The sequence below is a fragment of the Arachis hypogaea genome, chromosome 7 (assembly GCF_003086295.3).
Source record: "Arachis hypogaea cultivar Tifrunner chromosome 7, arahy.Tifrunner.gnm2.J5K5, whole genome shotgun sequence".
Classification (NCBI taxonomy): Eukaryota; Viridiplantae; Streptophyta; class Magnoliopsida; order Fabales; family Fabaceae; genus Arachis; species Arachis hypogaea.
In genome coordinates, this window is record NC_092042.1 from 45,184,380 (window position 1) to 45,201,354 (window position 16,975).

Sequence of the window (16,975 nt, forward strand, 5' to 3'; positions counted from 1 at the left end):
AAATGAGAAAAGAGAACAAGGTAATATAATAGTGGCGATGAGACAATGACATGTATATGTATAGAGAACAATATATAGGCTTGGTTTCGTAAAACTTTTTGAAGAAGTGTTTGTACTTTTTAAAAGTTCAAGCTCCTATTTTGGATTTGGTAAATTAAAAAGATCATATGCTTGTGCTTGCAGTTTTTAAAAGATTGGGATATTTTTTAAAGCACCTAGGATAGAGCTTTTTAGAATTGACTATTTGACTTGTACTTTTCAAAATTTAAAAGTCTAATATAACCTTATATGTTAACTAATTTTTAAATTTAATACTTGCATTTATATCTATTATAATATTTTTAAATTTTAAAAGCTATTTTACCAAACACATTTGATGTTGCTTATGTTTATTAAAAGCTATTTTGATTTGATTTACCAAACATAAATGCTACAACTTTTAAAAAAATCATCTTTTAAAAGTTAATTTTTATAAGTTACTTCTAAAAAGTAAAAGTTTTACCAAACTAAGCCATAGTAAGAGAAAAAATAGTATTTAATATAATGAAGCGATATAATACAAATATAAATTAATAATTTTGAAAGAATAATGCACTTAAAGATTGTTTAAAAATTATATATAAAATTAAAAAATATTTTTTATCAATTAAAATTATGCATGAAAATAAAGAGTGTGTTGAATATAAATTTTTATCTTTTTTCAAATTAAATACTATTAAAAATAAAAAATAAATTTAATAGTATTTTTAAATAATTAATTATAAATAATATTTCTGAATCTTTATTTTTATGTTGTTATACATAATAACAACATAATAAATTTGCTTAATATCTTAGTTAATTTAAAACCACGGATCCCTTAGTTAATTTAAAACCACGGATCCCTCATTCGGTCCGTGCAGGCATAGCAAAAAACAGTAACCTGAGGTCAGTGTACGGAGATAAAATTGTCTTCTAAGGTATCTGATAATAACCTGAGTTGTTTTATATTTTTTTAGGGATTAGGATTTTAGATATTTAATTACTTTTTTTAGTGGAATATAACAATAACAATAATAATATGCATAATTATAGGTCATAAAACAAATGTAAAGGCACGTTTGATTTTCCTTTAGTTTCTGTTCCATTATATTGACGTATGAACGAAATAGGCAATTTATTTTGATTATTATTGCCATTATTTCCCTTAAAAGTAATACTCTCTTCGAATTACCATTGAAGAATGCAAGCAAGATAAAACGATAAATGAATTAATTAAGTAGAACAAAATCTTATTTCGTTCACTATACATATCTCTCAACTTTATTAGGTGACTAACTATGATACTAATAAATTTGAGCTAACCTTTTAAATTTCAACAAATTTTTAAATTTAAAAAAAAAGTGCTCTTAGTATTTATTTTAGAAAAGAAACATTTCAAAATTTAAAAATATTCTAAAAATTTAAGAAAGAAACATCTAGTAATTCATGTAAAAAAATTTATTTACTCAAAAAAAAACACTCAAAATTCTGTAAAATAAATATTTTTTTATTAAAAAAAATTCTAAAAAAACAATAAAAAATTCAAAAAAAAAAACGCACAAAAGCGGCGTTACTTTTTTTTATGGAACCTTGCAATTGGCAAGAAAGGAGGTTTTGATCATCTCTCATGGTGCACGAGGCACGAAGGTGGAGCCAGCGGACGTCCGATCAATGGTATCAAGTATCAACTGGACAGGTAACCCTTTCGGCGGCAGTATCAATTGAACAGGCTCGTGGCAAATGGATAGCTCCATGTGCAGGTCTGACTGCACCGCTAACCGGAGGTTAATAATATATATAATATTAAAAAATTATGTAAAAAATTATATAATATAATATATATTATAAAATATACCGACAATGTTAAATAAATAAAAAAAACCGATCACAAAAAATAAAAGAAATTATTTTATAAAATTTAAAAAATATTAATAATAATATTTTTTAAAGTTTTTTAATATTATTATTTACTTTTTAAATATTAAAACTCATTAATATTTAGATTAGATTTGATTTTGTTTATACTAAATAAAATAGAGTGAATATTCCATTTGACCTCTAACAATTATCTTGAGAGGACAACGAGACCTAAAAAAAACACTCAATTCGACCATAATTTTTTTTTAGGATTGATTAGTCCCTGTCCAAAAAAATAACATTAACTTTTTTTGACACAAAAACTAATCTGTTCCATAAAAATAAAACTCAAGAACCGGTTGATATTTTTTTTTTCAAAACCCTAATTGTCTTTTGAAATAATTGTTAAGATACTATTTTAAATTTTTCTCAACAAAATACTAAATAAATTTTAAAAAAAAATTAAATCATATTTAATAATTTATTACTATTAACTTTTTTTTATTAACTTTTTTTTTTTAAATTGAGGAGGCCGAAGTCTTCACTCACCCACTATGTCCGTCCCTGACCCCGACGCACGTCCCACGGAGAACGGCCACTCTATCCAGCATAATCGGCGGCGATCTGAAACAAAGGGGACTCATGGCAAGCGAAGCTCAACGTGCAGGGACTAAATACGCCGCAAGAGACATTGCATGGAGAGCCGCGCATCGCGGCGATGAGGATTGGATGCGGTTCGGCCCTGCGCCGCGCAAAGAGCAGTCTGGGGGGGGGGGGGAGGAGGGGGGACGACGCAGCGGCAACACCACGAATGCTTGAAATCGAGGAACCGACAACGCTCGGAGAGATCACTTGACCTTAAAGGAAGCTGTTACGCGATGATAGTCAGTGAAAGGTTATGTTGTGCCAATCCTAAATTCATCATGCTAATCCTAATTTAAAATTCTATTTTTTTAAAAAGTTGTTAAGTTAGCCAATATTATAGTTGATTCTTATACTTTTTATTTCTGTATGTATTTGACACCGTAAAAAAATTATTATACTATTAAAATAAATTTGATTATTCTGTTATATAAATTTAATTTTTTAATAACTGATTATTTAATTACATAAATATGTAAATAATTTTGTTGATCTAATTTTTTTCCCCTTTCAATGTTGTTATAATCCGTTAATCCTCAGTAAGAGACTAAAAGTCAACTGTATGTAGCCAAACAACATATAAATGTATACTTTCTCATAAGTGAAATAACAAGTGAAAGATAGACTTAAAAAGAAGAAAAATATATCATTAATGTAATTACTGCTTTTTTTTTTTTGGTCATGAATACCACATATTTCGATAGAAATAATTTGTATTCCATAATATCATTTAATTTTTCTTTTCCGATTTCATCTTCTAAAGATGTTCAACACACATTAACAAAGTTCAATCCTCTCCTAGAACTAGTAAGTAATAATTAATAATTAATATTACTCTCTAACCTACGTATAAATGGTCTTCATCATTAGGCTATAATAATAACAATAATAATAATAATAATAAATCATAACTTCTCACTTTCCACATTCCCCAATCAAGGAAAATGAGAAGGTGGATCCACTCTATATAATCATAATTCACCTTTCTTCACTCTCGTTCCTGAAAAAAAAAATGGCAACTCGTCATCCCTATCTTCTTGTTCTACAATTAACAACCTTATTCTGCTTTTCTCACTCACTCGATAGTGACGGTGGCTTCAGTGTGGAACTCATCCACAGAGACTCAACAAAATCCCCATTCTACAACCCCTTTGAAACCCCATTCCAAAGATTAAGCAAGGCTTTTCAACGCTCCATGAACCGTGTGAATCGCTTTTACCCACACTCAAAAGCGTTGTCAAATGCACCACAAGCGGACATAATTTCAAACCAAGGAGAATATCTCATGAGATATTCAATTGGGACCCCACCAATTGAGATCTTAGGCATAGCTGACACAGGAAGTGACCTTATTTGGTCACAGTGCAAGCCTTGTGATGATTGTTATAACCAAACAAACCCAATCTTTGACCCTTCAAATTCCACAACATACAAATCTATTCCTTGCAACACAAGGGTGTGTGAATCATTGGTACAATCTTCTTGTGCTAAAACAACAAATGAGTATTCTACTTGTGAATACAGTATGTCCTATGGTGATGGTTCATACTCCATTGGTGGTCTTGCATTTGACACACTCACACTGGGCTCAACCTCAGGTAGCCAAATTTCATTCCCCAACATATCAATCGGTTGTGGCCACAACAATCATGGAACCTTCGACTCGAATGGCTCCGGGATTGTTGGGTTAGGTGGTGGTTCTGTCTCGCTACCTTCCCAAATCGGCCCTTCAACAGGGTTCAAATTCTCGTACTGTTTGATTCCTTTCATGTATTCAAACAATACAACAAGCAAGATAAACTTCGGACAAACGGCTTTAGTTTCCGGTCCTGGGACGGTTTCCACGCCCATTGTTCAAGGTCCTATTGAAACCTTCTATTACCTTACATTAGAAGGAATCAGTGTTGGAAGAAAGAGGCTTGATTTTGTTAATGGAAAAAGCAAAGTAGTTGAAGAAGGTAACATTATCATTGACTCAGGGACATTTCTAACTTTCCTTCCGGAAGATCTGTACTTGGAATTGGAGTCTGAGGTGGCATCACAGATGAATTTGCCAAGAGTGAGGACAGAGGTGCTCAATCTTTGTTACAAGGCCCCGGGGAATAAAATTGAGGGTCCAACTATTACTGCACATTTTGGTGGCGCTGATGTGGAGTTGAACACTGCCAACACTTTTGTTAGTGTCTCTGATGGCGTGGCTTGCTTGGCTTTTGCGGCGGCCGAAAGTAACGGCGCCATATATGGCAACTTGGCTCAGGCGAACTACTTGGTGGGTTATGATATGCAAAACAAGGTTGTGTCGTTTAAGCCCACTGATTGTTCTAAAGTGTGATGATGGTTAAATTGTATTGTCTGTTCAGTTATGAAAAATTGAAAATTATGCAAAATAATTTGATAATCTATAATCTATCTATAATCTATATCTATATCTATAATCTATCTATAATCTATAATTATATCTTAAAATTCAGTCTTTGATTGCTGACGCGGTTTGCTCTTCTTCATTCTTGCAGTTTTTTTAATATTTTTTTTTGGCTGGATTTTCTAATTTTTTTTTATATTTTATTATACATATTTTCAATGCATGTGTTACTTGACTGTTGCTATTCGTTATTATTAATCCTTTTCTGTTATTTAGATTTAATATACTTTTTCTCTTTAATATTTTAATAAAAAAATTCTCAATATATTGTCAATACATGTGTTGTTGAATGTATTTATTTTCTTGAATAAACTATCATTTGTACCTATAAATTTTGCAAACACGGACAAAAGTACCTATCAAATAAGAAAATTAATGTTGTACCTAAAGATGGGTTCCGTGCGACAATAATACCCAAACCTCGAATTTTTTGTTGACTTTTTAATAAAATTCTCAAATTACCCATTCTATCTTCTTCCCCAAAATTCAAATTTCACAATTCTCACCCTTCGTCTTCCTTTGCCACCACCAGTCACCATTCCCTCGAGACCCTAGCACCTGATGTCTTCCTCTAACCTTTATCCTCAACCTCTATCTCTCCTTATTCCAATCCTAATTTGTTCTCCAAATTTAAATCCAAATCAACTTTAACATCATTACCCTTGTTTCTTTCTTCTTCGGATGCAACAACACCACTCAGAAAGCACACCCTTTTCAACCTCTTCAACCTGAATATTGTTGTTGTTCTTATTTCAAAGCAATAAGTAGTAGAGTTCAGCAACCAGAGCCAACAAGAGGCCAGTAGCCAGTGTCTCTTTCCAACGGTGACTCCAAACACTGCTCAGCGCTGTAGAAAAAGGGACTACTGTTAGAGTATCTTCATGCCATTTGATGGACTGATATTAGCACCGCAGCCGCTGCCGCTCAGGCTAGGCTTCCGAGGCTACTGCAGAATCCTCTAGAAGGTTGTGGTGGTAGTAACGTTATTGTTGAAGAATCTTATTTCACTTTGAGTACTGGAGAACAAGGAGGGATGATGGTGGCGGATTACATTGATGAGGATGAGCTTCTGAACATGTCGAGTATGATCGAAGACATGGCCAGGGGAATGCAATGTAAAGAAAGACCCACACTCCCAAGTCCGCCTTCGACTACGACATCATCAACAAGTGCTGCTCCTCCAGTGAGTTCCAGCAAAGCTTCTCCTCTGCAACAAATGCGACCGAGGCTATCATATCTTGTGTTTCCGACCTATCCTTCCTTCCGTTTCCAAAGGCTCTTGGTTCTACCCTCTTGTTCCCACAGTGACACCAAGAAACCAAAATGTATATTTTTTTTGATAATTTCAAACTTCTTTTTCTTTTTCTGCACCAAATCTAAAAATCTATAATATTTGAATAATAATCTCAGATAATTAATAATTCACAGTTTTTAATCTTTTTAATTTTTTGGTGGCTGGTAGCAGCAGAGGAAGACGAAGCGTGAGGGTAGTGAATGTTTGAAATTTGGGGAAGAAGATAAAAGGGGTAATCTGAGAATTTTATTAAAAAATCAACAAAAAAAATTAGGGTTTGGGTACTATTGTCACACGGAACTCATCTTTTATGGGTATAACGTTAATTTTCTTATTTGATGGATACTTTTGTCAGCGTTCGCAAAATTCATGAATACAAATGGTAATTTATTCGAAAACTAAATTACAAGTTAGAATTTTACTGGGAAATACTACTCTAGTACTCTTTACAGAGAGGAAGTGCAGCATATATACACTAGTTACAAGCCAAGAAAATAAAAAAGACTAGCTAACAAATTCTGCATTTATAACTAAAAAATTCTACATCTATAACCAACAAATTATTTTTGGGAATTCCGTTAATTTTTGTAACATACTATGCTTGAGATCTCCCTCAAACTTATGATTGGTCTTGGAACAATCTTAAATTTACTCCTAAATTTGTCAAAAATAGCTACAGACAATGATTTAGTCAATATGTCTACAACCTATTCAATATCACGCTAAAAAAATTATATTTAATTGATGGAGTTTTATTTTTAATAGAGATTTTTAAAAACTTCCAAAATAAATTTTATTTATGACAATCTATAAAATTTTGAGTAAACACCCAATTCGGTCCTTGTCCATTTTTACGAAGGACAAAGCGATCTCTGTAAAAAAAAGGGGATACTTTGACCCCAACCTTTTTATTTTGGGACAATACGATCCCTTTGTTAAGAAATTTATTTAAATAATAATAAAAATTAGTTTTGTGGGGGGTTTTATTTGTATTTTGTGGAGTTTTAAACCTTCACAAAATTATTTTCAATAATATAGCTAATTACTACCACTACCTTCTTCATTATCATTATTATCACTCTTATTTCTATTATTTTTATTGATTTATCATCACCATTATCTCCTCTACCGTCATCATTACTAATACCAATATTATCAACATTAAAATTCTTTTTTTCATTTCTTATTCGATGTTATTTTTTTCTTTTAAAAAGTATTTGTACTACAATTATTAGTTTTTTGTGGCATCATTTTCATTGATAGTTTTTCTTCACTTAACCACCATTGGTGAAGGAATTTTTCAAAAACAAACTTATTAATAGTTTGTGGAGGTTTAAAACCCCCACAAAATACAAATAAAACCCCCCACAAAATCAATTTTTATTATTATTTAAATAATTTTTTAAACAGAGGGATTGTATTGTCCCAAAATAAAAAGGTTCAGGGTCGAAGTGTCCCTTTTTTTTGGACAGGGATCGCTTTGTCCTTCGTGAAAGTGGACAAGGACCGGATTGGGTGTTTACTCTAAAACTTTCTGTAATAGTTAATTCATGATTAAATTTTAAACTTTTCACCCAAAATTCTGTTCTCTGAGTTTGTAAAAATGAGAGACTGAGTTAGAGAGAAGAGAAGAGAATAGCGATAAAAACTCTAAGTTCTCTACTACCGGTGTAGCTGCCATTACATCGTCGTTTCTGCCACCGTTACCGCCATAGTTGTCACGATAGAAAGCTTTTGAATCTAGCCACCTCCTTTATCAACATGCTTTCAGGCCTGTTTGCTCTGTAGCTACTGTTTTCGCTACAGTTTTTGTCGCTGTTCTGTAGCTACTGTTGCCGCTACAGTTTTTATCGTTGTTGCCACCGCAGTTTCTGCCATCGTTGTCACCATAGTTGCCGTGGTAGAAAGCTTTTAGATTGAGCTTCTTCTTCAACACAGCTTTCTCTCTCTCCATATTTCTCCTTCAAGTTGCCGCTTGTTTTTTTTTATTCTTCTTCTTCTCCATATTTCACTTATATCTTTATGTTTCTTTGCTTCTTTATTTTATGAATTGTATTTTTTTGATTGATTAAATATTCTCTTATCCTATTAATTGATATTTTGGTCTGTTCCTGAAGATACAGATTAGTTTCACATTTTTTCAGCGTATATTGGTCCTTGTAATATATACAATTTGAAGATGCTATTTCTGAATTTTGTCTCAAACAAATCAAATATCCAATTGAAATGCTTGGATTTATCATGAAGAACTAGATTCCGAATTAGTATTACAGAACTTAAGTTATTATAGAATATCATTGGTGAGGTCTGAAGATGAGCTCCTAACTCCATCAACAAATTTTTTATCCATAGAATTTCAACTTCATTAGAGGCCAAACTCCTAAATTCTGCCTTAGTTGATGTTCTAATAATTGTATGTTATTTTCTATAAGACTAAGACACTAAATTAGAACAAAAAATTACACAAAATCCTAAAATTGACCTTCGATACTCTAGATCACAAGCCCAATCAAAATCAGAAATTTCATAGATTCTAAAATCTGAATTGCTGTGAAAGCTAAAGCCATATTCTCTGGTCCTGCTTAAATATCTCAAGATTCTTTTAACAGTTTTTCAATGTGCAATCAAGGACTTGTGCATGAACTAGCTTAACTTGCAAATAGAAAAGGAGATATATGGTCTTGTAATGGATAAATATTGAAAACTCCCAACTATCGATCTATATATCTTGGGATCTTGAAAATCTTCAGAACTTGTGGACAATAACTATAAAGAAAATACCATAGGGGTTGGCATAGTTGATACTTCTCCCATGTTTACCTTAGACAACAAGTTAGTAACATATTTGGTTTGAGAGATATGCAATAGTCTAGACTCTGTTCTTCTAACCTTGATGCCTAAAAAGTAACTTAATTCTCCTAAGTCTTTTAAGATAAAAATAGAGTTTAATTGTTTAATCATAGATTTCATTTCAAAAGGATCATTTTCAGTTATGATGATATCATCAACATAACATAGAATGTAGATAGCATATATGGCAATTGCTTTATGAATAAAGATGTATCAATTTGAGCTTTTTTGAAACCAAAATGAAACAAGGTATTGTTTAAATTAAGAAACCACTCTCTTAGCGCTTGTTTAAGACCATATAGAGACCTATTTAACCTGCACACTGAATATGAGCATTAATCTCAAAGCCTTTGGGCTATTTCATATAAATAACTTGTCTAAGATCACTATTCAAAAAGACATTATTAAAATCAAATTGCCTAATAACCCAACTCTTAGATAAAGCTAAACTCAGAACTAATTTAATGGTGGTTGGTCTGATAACAGCACTAAACACCTTATTAAAGTCTATACTTTTAGATTGAATATAGCTTTGAGCCACTAATATAATTTTATATTTTTGAATAGATCCATCTGGATTTCTTTTTACTGCAAAAGCCCATCTAAAACTTATAATCTTAGCATTTAGTGGAGGGTTAACTAAAATCCATATGTTATTTTGAACCAGGACTTCAAATTCTTCCTTCATAGCTTGATGCTAATGAGGAATAGTTAGAGCTGCAATAGCAGACTTTGGGATTTCATCATCATAAAATTTATCTGTGTTAATAGCAGTAAATACCTAAGGTTTTATTTTTCCAGTTTTGGTTCTAGTAACCATAGGATGTATATTTGTAGAAATATTTTTCGAATTAGGTTGAGATGGAGGTGGGTTTATGATAGAAAGATTGGTATTCTCAGGAGGGAGATGAACCTTAAGACCAGAAATAGGAATTATAGAATTTGTGGAGTTTGTAATGATGGATGAGGGTTAGAAGTATTATCTGAGTCATGTGAAGAAGGATTAGGTTTAGAAGATTCATAAGTAGTGGACAAAGTATCAGTATGTGCTATAAAATCAGATTTATAAGTAGGAGTAACTTTAGCAACTACAGGAATAGTATTAGGAACAAAATAAAAAACTTATCAAATTTCTCAGTGGATTGCTTGCTGTTCAATATATTTTGATCAAATAAGAATAATTTTTTCTATGAAAAATGCATTTCATCAAAAGTAATATTTCTAGAAACATATATCTTGACAGTTTTAGACATACACCTGTACCCTTTATAATGAGCAACGTAACTAACAAATATACATTTTTCAGATTTATAATTAAATTTAGTTTTATTATAAGGTATTAAGAGAGGATAGCATGTACTTCAAAATACTTTAAAGTGATTATAATCAGGTACCTTGTTAAAGAGGACTTCATAAGATGTCTTGCCATTTAATACTTGTGTTGGAAGTCTATTTATTATGTATGTTGCAGTAACTATAACTTCATCCTAAAAAGTTAGAGGCATGGATGTCATAGAAAGCATAACTAAGGTAGTTTCTATCAAGAGTCTATAATTTCTTTCAGTCAATCCATTTTGTTCATATGTGTAAGGGCAGGAACACCTATGAAGAATGTCATTATTAGTTAAGAAAATTGAGAAAAAAATATGAACTATACTCACCATCATGATCTGATTGGAACTCTTTAATTTTACATCCTGTGAGATTTTTCATAACATTTTTAAATTGAACAAAAGCTGAAAAAACTTGTGACTTTGTATACAATAAATAGAGACATGTATACCTATTGTAAACATTGATGAATGTGACATAGTATTTATAGCCAAGATGAGATATCATAGGGAAAAGACCCCATAGATTAAAACATACTAATTGAAGAGGAGCAGTACAAGTAGATTTAGAGTAATAAAAGGAAAATTTATGAGATTTAATATAAGAACAATTTTCACAAACATGCTGTCTCTAAACTGTTTTAGAGACAGCATGCCCTAATTTATTATGCCAAATATCAAAATGAGAATTTGTTACAAAAAAAAAACAAAAGACTTCTGATTTGTTGAAACTTTAGTTGGAATAGCTATATTGTAAAATTGATAAATGCCACTATCCTTGCAAGAGAACCTTCTTGGTATGCTGACATTTCACAAAACACACATAAGCATGAAATTCAAAAAAGACTTTGTAGCCTTCGACAAATTTTGAGACAGAAATAAGGTTTTTAGTGATATCTAGACCATAATTAATTGTTATAAGTGAAGCCATCAATTAAAATCTTTTGCATAAAGTAAAGAATGACCAATGTGATGAATTTCCAAAACTGTCGTTACTAAGAAAAACCTGATCTGGTATTGAGTATTTAGAAATTGTTATTAGATTTGCTGGGTTTGGAGTAACATGGTGTGAAGCACCTATATCAGGATACTAATTTGGATCTGCTACTGATTGAAGAACAACCATATAGGCTGAGGGATTATGAAAAGAGGGTGTTGGATAAGGTGGTGTAGAAGATGATGTAGAATTTTTTGATTTAAAAGCAGGATTGAATGAAGAATTTAGTTTAAAAACTTGATTTGATGCTTGAAAAGGCAGTGGCAGTTCCTGGTTAAACCTGTGAAAACAATGCTAAGCAATATGTCCAATTCAGCCACATACTTAGCATTGAGGTCTTGATGATGAGAAGAAAGATCTTCCTCCTCTATTAAACTTGCCACCCCTGCATCTTCTGCCAGCTGATCGTCTACCAAAAAATTATTGTGAATTGAAGCTTCCTTGATTCAAGTGTGTTTATAGAAGAAGATTATCTAGAGCTCAAAATTTTTCAGTAAAATCATCATGTGACAGAATCAAAATTTCTACTTCAGATAGAGAATACAAATCTGGTTTAGAGTTGATAGTAAACAAAAGCATTTGATACTCAACATTAAGTCCTTCAAGCAAAGCTTCAATGTGTTGTTCAGAAGTAAGAGGGCTTATCAAGGCTGCTAAAGAATCTGCCACATTCTTGATCTTGAAGACATAATCAATTGTTGAGAGACCATGCTTCTTGATGAGTTTCAATTGCGACTTCAATTGTTTTACTTTATAATATGTGGACTTGTGATAATAATCTTCAATCTTTTGCAAATCTGATAAGCACATTAAAGTCCTATCATTTTATTGTTGAAAGATGTATCCATAGAAACTAGCATCCAAGATATTAAATTGTAATCTTCCTGCCTCCATTGTTTGTAAGTAATTGATTCTTTGTTTGCTAACTTATCTTCTTCAGAGGAAAAGCGGTTTGGAATATTTTCTAGAAGAAGAAGATCTTGTAGATCTTGGCCAAAAATTGTTGCAATAGATTGTTGTTGCTAGGTTCTATGATTGTTTTCTCCCAATTTGTCCCGGATCGGGTTGAAAAGCTTTTGATTCAACAATCTTGAACTTGCTGTAATTTGATGAAGATCTAAATTGCAGACATTGTTAATTGAAGAGGAGGATAAATTTTTTATAGATTTAGCCATGGATCGATCAAGAACCTTAAGCTACTAATACCATGATAGAGTTTTTACTAAACCTTATCTAGTAAGAAACTATGAACTGAAAATTGAAGAAGAAACAAAAGATTGGAAACATAAGGTTTTTTGTACGTTGAGATACATAATTGATTAGATGCACAAAATCTCTTTCACATTCCACCAACGACCATCTATTCCAAAACAACTGCAAAGGAAAATTTTCGAATGTGTTATATCCAGCAAAACCTTCTTCGTGTCTTTCATATCCCAACCACTAAACACACAATAATGACCATATTACAATTAACAATCCACAAACACCTTCTAAACCACTCCCAAATTAAAGCACACAATAATTTAAATGCAAATCTGCTACACTACTATTTTCTTATGCATATTAACTAACTACAAATGCTAACATGCGACAACGAGTAACACCCTCATGACTAACTTTCCCTTAGCACCATTACCAATAGCCCACTACAGACCCATCATTATTAAACCGCCACACTACCTATGGATAGTTAAACCCTTTTCAACAGGACTGGGGTTGAGGGAATTGTCGGTTCGGAAATTTAACAAAATAATTCTGTTGTGAGCATAGTCCAAACCGACAATCGATCATCGCAATCAAAGTTTAAATAAAGGTTGTCACAATGCAAACCAATATAAAAAACCGAGAGTATTAAACCTTGGGTCGTTCTCCCTAAGAATGGTAATCGAGTACTAAATTATTGGCTATGAGGGAATGGGGGTTGAGATAACAATTGACAAGAAAATTAAAGGCAAGAAAGTAAATAAGCATGCAAGGAATTAAAACTCAAATCAAGTGAAACAATGAAATTAGAATTTAAGTGGCAAAAAGGAACTCTTAGCAAAGTTTGGGAATTAAGGATTCCTATCCTATTCATCGACCACAAACATGGTAATTGTGAAGAATTAATTTCGATTAGTCAATTCTAACATTGAGGATAAGTTAAAAGGGCGTAATTGATCTCAATCTATAAATTCTAGTCAACTCACTAATTAACTTAGTGAAAGGCTAGCGTTAGTGGAAACCAAACCAACTAACAATCCTAAACACAATCTAGAATGGACATCTATGACTCAGGGTCACCCAATTCTCCAATTCTAAGCCAAGAGTATGAAAAACTATATAAAAGCTAGACCAAGCATTTTATCAAACACTTGGTTTCATAAAAAGAAAGGCATATTAAATTGCAATAATAATAAAATCTAAAGCTACCAAATGCAAGATAACAATAACAACTCAATTAAATAACAATAAACATAGAAACATCAAATTGTATCAAAGGAATCAAAATTAATAAGAGTGTTCATAAACTAAATAGTGGCATTAAACAAGAAAAAGTAAATGAAACTATACTAAAACAAGAATAAAGAGAGAAATTAAATAGAAATTAAACTAATAACCCAAAATTCTACTCTAGAAAATGACCTAAAACATGATACTAAACTATCCTAATTGCTCCTTCCTTGTTCCTTCTTCAATTAGGTTTGAAATAGCTTCAGAAATGAGTTGGATTGGGCTTTGGAAGCCCAGAAATCACTGCCCCTATTTTGCATTTAATGAAGTCACGTGCTTGCATCTGTGCGTACGTACGGACACTTGTGCGTATGCATCGTCCCGCAGAGTTACAAACATGCGTACGCATCATTGCACGAACTTCCAACCGTGCATACGCACGCATCACTGTGCGTACGCACAACTTTGAAAACCTCCAAACTCTATTTCTTCATAAATTCTCTATCTTTTCATGCTTTTTCCTCATTTCTTCAATCCATATTTGCCTTGTAAGCCTGAAATTACTCAACAAACACATCACGGCATCAAATAGGATTAAAGTGAATAAAATTTAGCAATTAAGGGCCTAAAATGCATGTTTTAACTCTTAAGCACAATTTCGGGAGAATTCATAAAACTATGCTATTTTAGTGAATAAATGTAGTAAAAGTCAATAAAATCCACTCAATTAAAGCAAACAAATACCTTGAAATGTGGATTCATCAAGGACACACCCTTTAACCTTAAATGCCATTTCTCATGATACTTATCTACCTATATATTATCAAAGTTACTAACCTTGCTCCGCAAAATCTTTCTATTAGTTTGCTCGCTACTATCTCATCTGATCGAACTCAAATAAGGTTTTTAAATAGTTTTCTAACACAGTCAGCAATCACCACTTCTGCCAACAGGCCAGTAGATTTTCTCTAACGAACAAAGTTTTTGTGCTTTGAACTCTTCCCTTAGGTAGTGTTTATTTGCAGAGACTGGAATTAAGATTGGAAGACATAGACTTAGTATTATGTTTGTTGAGCTAGAGACTGGTACTTAAATTTCTGTCTCCGTCTTCAAAATTTTAGTATTTCAGTACCTCCAAAAAGTAGGGACACTAGAGATAGAAAATTTTAAAGATGAGGATAGAAATTTTAATTATAATTTGTACCTAAATTACCCTCGTTCTAATTCAATAATTCCAACATTAGCCCTAATATAAATCAGGGCTTCATTATTAACCATCGTGATTCCATCTTCTCATTCTTCTTCAAGGTCATCACTTCAGCCTCTGAAGCACCATTTCAAGAACAGTCACCTCGTCGCCGCTAGTCTAGCCACCGCTAGGTAAGTGAGTTTCCATTTTCAAGTTCATCTTCGTAGCCCTCATGTTCTCATCGCCTCGTTTGACAATCGAAGAACGAAGCTGCTGCCTCTCCCCTGTTGCTTTTGACGTTAACCACCAACTCATCGTCCTAGCTGCTGTGACCCAGGTTAGTTCTATCCAAATGTTGTTCACTTGTTTAATTTACTGATTTCTTTCATTTTTTTGGTCATTCCCTAATATGTGGATTTGTTCGTGACCTAGCAATAGGACTTTTCTCTTTTTCTGATATTCAATTTGATCTGCGTATTTAACTATTGGCTTTCATAATTGCTTTTTACAAAACTGAGTTAGAATTTAATTGAACGAAGATTGTAGATCAACAAGCCAGCAAATGATTTGGAATAGTTAAATTGTGGTATTATATCTCATGGGCTTTATTTTCACTTGCATTGGATTTTTTAAAACTTAATTTTGTTATGTGGTTAGCGTAAAATTTGTTGGATTTATACTGTGTTATGAACTATGAATAATCCATTATGAAAAGAATAATGAGAGAATAAGAATTGTGAAAATGGTAGCCATTAATATTAATCACAGAAATTATATGTACAAGCCGTGTGATCCATGGTATTGAGTGGTTTGAACTTTGAATAGTGAGGTGATGCAAGTGAAGGAGAGGGACCAATTAGTTTGAAAGGGTTACTAACCACTTTCAAATAGGATTTGTGGTGCCCCCTAATTCTTGTTCACTACTACTCTCAACTTCAAAAAGAACCAAGTTGTGTAATGCTTAAATCAAATTTGTGTGTATTTGTACTCAGAACCTCTTAATCTTTTATTTTGTTTGGTTACTTTGATTTGGAAAAATTAAAATTTGAAATGAGACAAGTAACTATTTTGCTTGGTTTGTCATTATTTTGTTAATAGCGTGAAGTAGTAGCACTAAAGTTGAAGAAATTCTTTGCCTAGTGTTGTAATGTAGTTTAGATTTTGTTCTTTTTTTGAAAAACCAGAGTAGAATGTTTGTTTTATATAATGTTAAAAGTGTTGTAATGTAGCTCAGGTTTAGTTGCTTGATTTATATCAATTTACCTGCTTTTTCATGTTATGTCTCATTTCAATTTCTCATATAATTATGTTTGATATGACTTACGTGATAATCACGACACAGTTATTTGTCTCAAGTCTCAACCACTTCACATTTTAATTCTTAATGCAATGATAGAAGTTCTAATTTCCTCTCATTAATTACATGAGGTTTGTTGGTCGATAGTATACTAAACAAATTTTGATAATTAAGTGTGTGATAAGACTAACTGAGAAGTGGTTAGCTATTAAACAACTTGTATTTGAACTAGTTGATACTAAACCTGTTTATATTATTGTTTTTTGAATGTTGTTCTGATTTTTGACTACTTTCACACGTACAACAACCTATTTAACAATGATATCTAGAAATAGAAGATTGACAAGTGATTCTTGTGGCAGTGGAAGTTCTAAAAAAGCAAATGAAGCTAATGATGTTAACAAGTTAGGAAGCCAGTGAATACACATTAAGCGTCATAGAAAGCAAAGGAAGCAAAAACATTACAGATTAAGTTCTAGTGTTGTTTTTTAAATTCTAGTAAGAGTATTGGATTGTATATTTATATTAGACATATGAACATATTGTAAAAGCAATTATATGAATAAAATTAGATTGGCTAGTTTGCTGAACATTGGATTATTGAACATTTTACTTTAAATAAAATGTTGTCATGGGTTT

The 16,975-nt window shown here is 32.1% G+C and overlaps 1 protein-coding gene and 1 long non-coding RNA gene across 2 annotated transcripts; both read left to right on the forward strand.

Annotated features, from left to right (window-relative positions):
- The first annotated feature begins 3,322 nt into the window (after positions 1-3,322).
- LOC112704070 (aspartic proteinase CDR1) lies at positions 3,323-5,298 on the forward strand. Its single transcript, XM_025755639.2, has one exon. The coding sequence runs from the start codon at positions 3,533-3,535 to the stop codon at positions 4,850-4,852; it is 1,320 nt and encodes a 439-aa protein (XP_025611424.1). The 5' UTR covers positions 3,323-3,532; the 3' UTR covers positions 4,853-5,298.
- A 9,937-nt stretch (positions 5,299-15,235) lies between these two features.
- LOC112702989 (uncharacterized) lies at positions 15,236-16,926 on the forward strand. The gene is made up of 2 exons (XR_003154393.3): positions 15,236-15,376; positions 16,699-16,926. It is a non-coding gene; the product is annotated as an uncharacterized lncRNA (long non-coding RNA).
- Positions 16,927-16,975: the final 49 nt, after the last annotated feature.

Excerpts from the sequence above, each read along its gene's own strand:
- LOC112704070 (XM_025755639.2), top strand. The coding sequence starts at position 3,533 with ATGGCAACTCGTCATCCCTATCTTCTTGTTCTACAATTAACAACCTTA.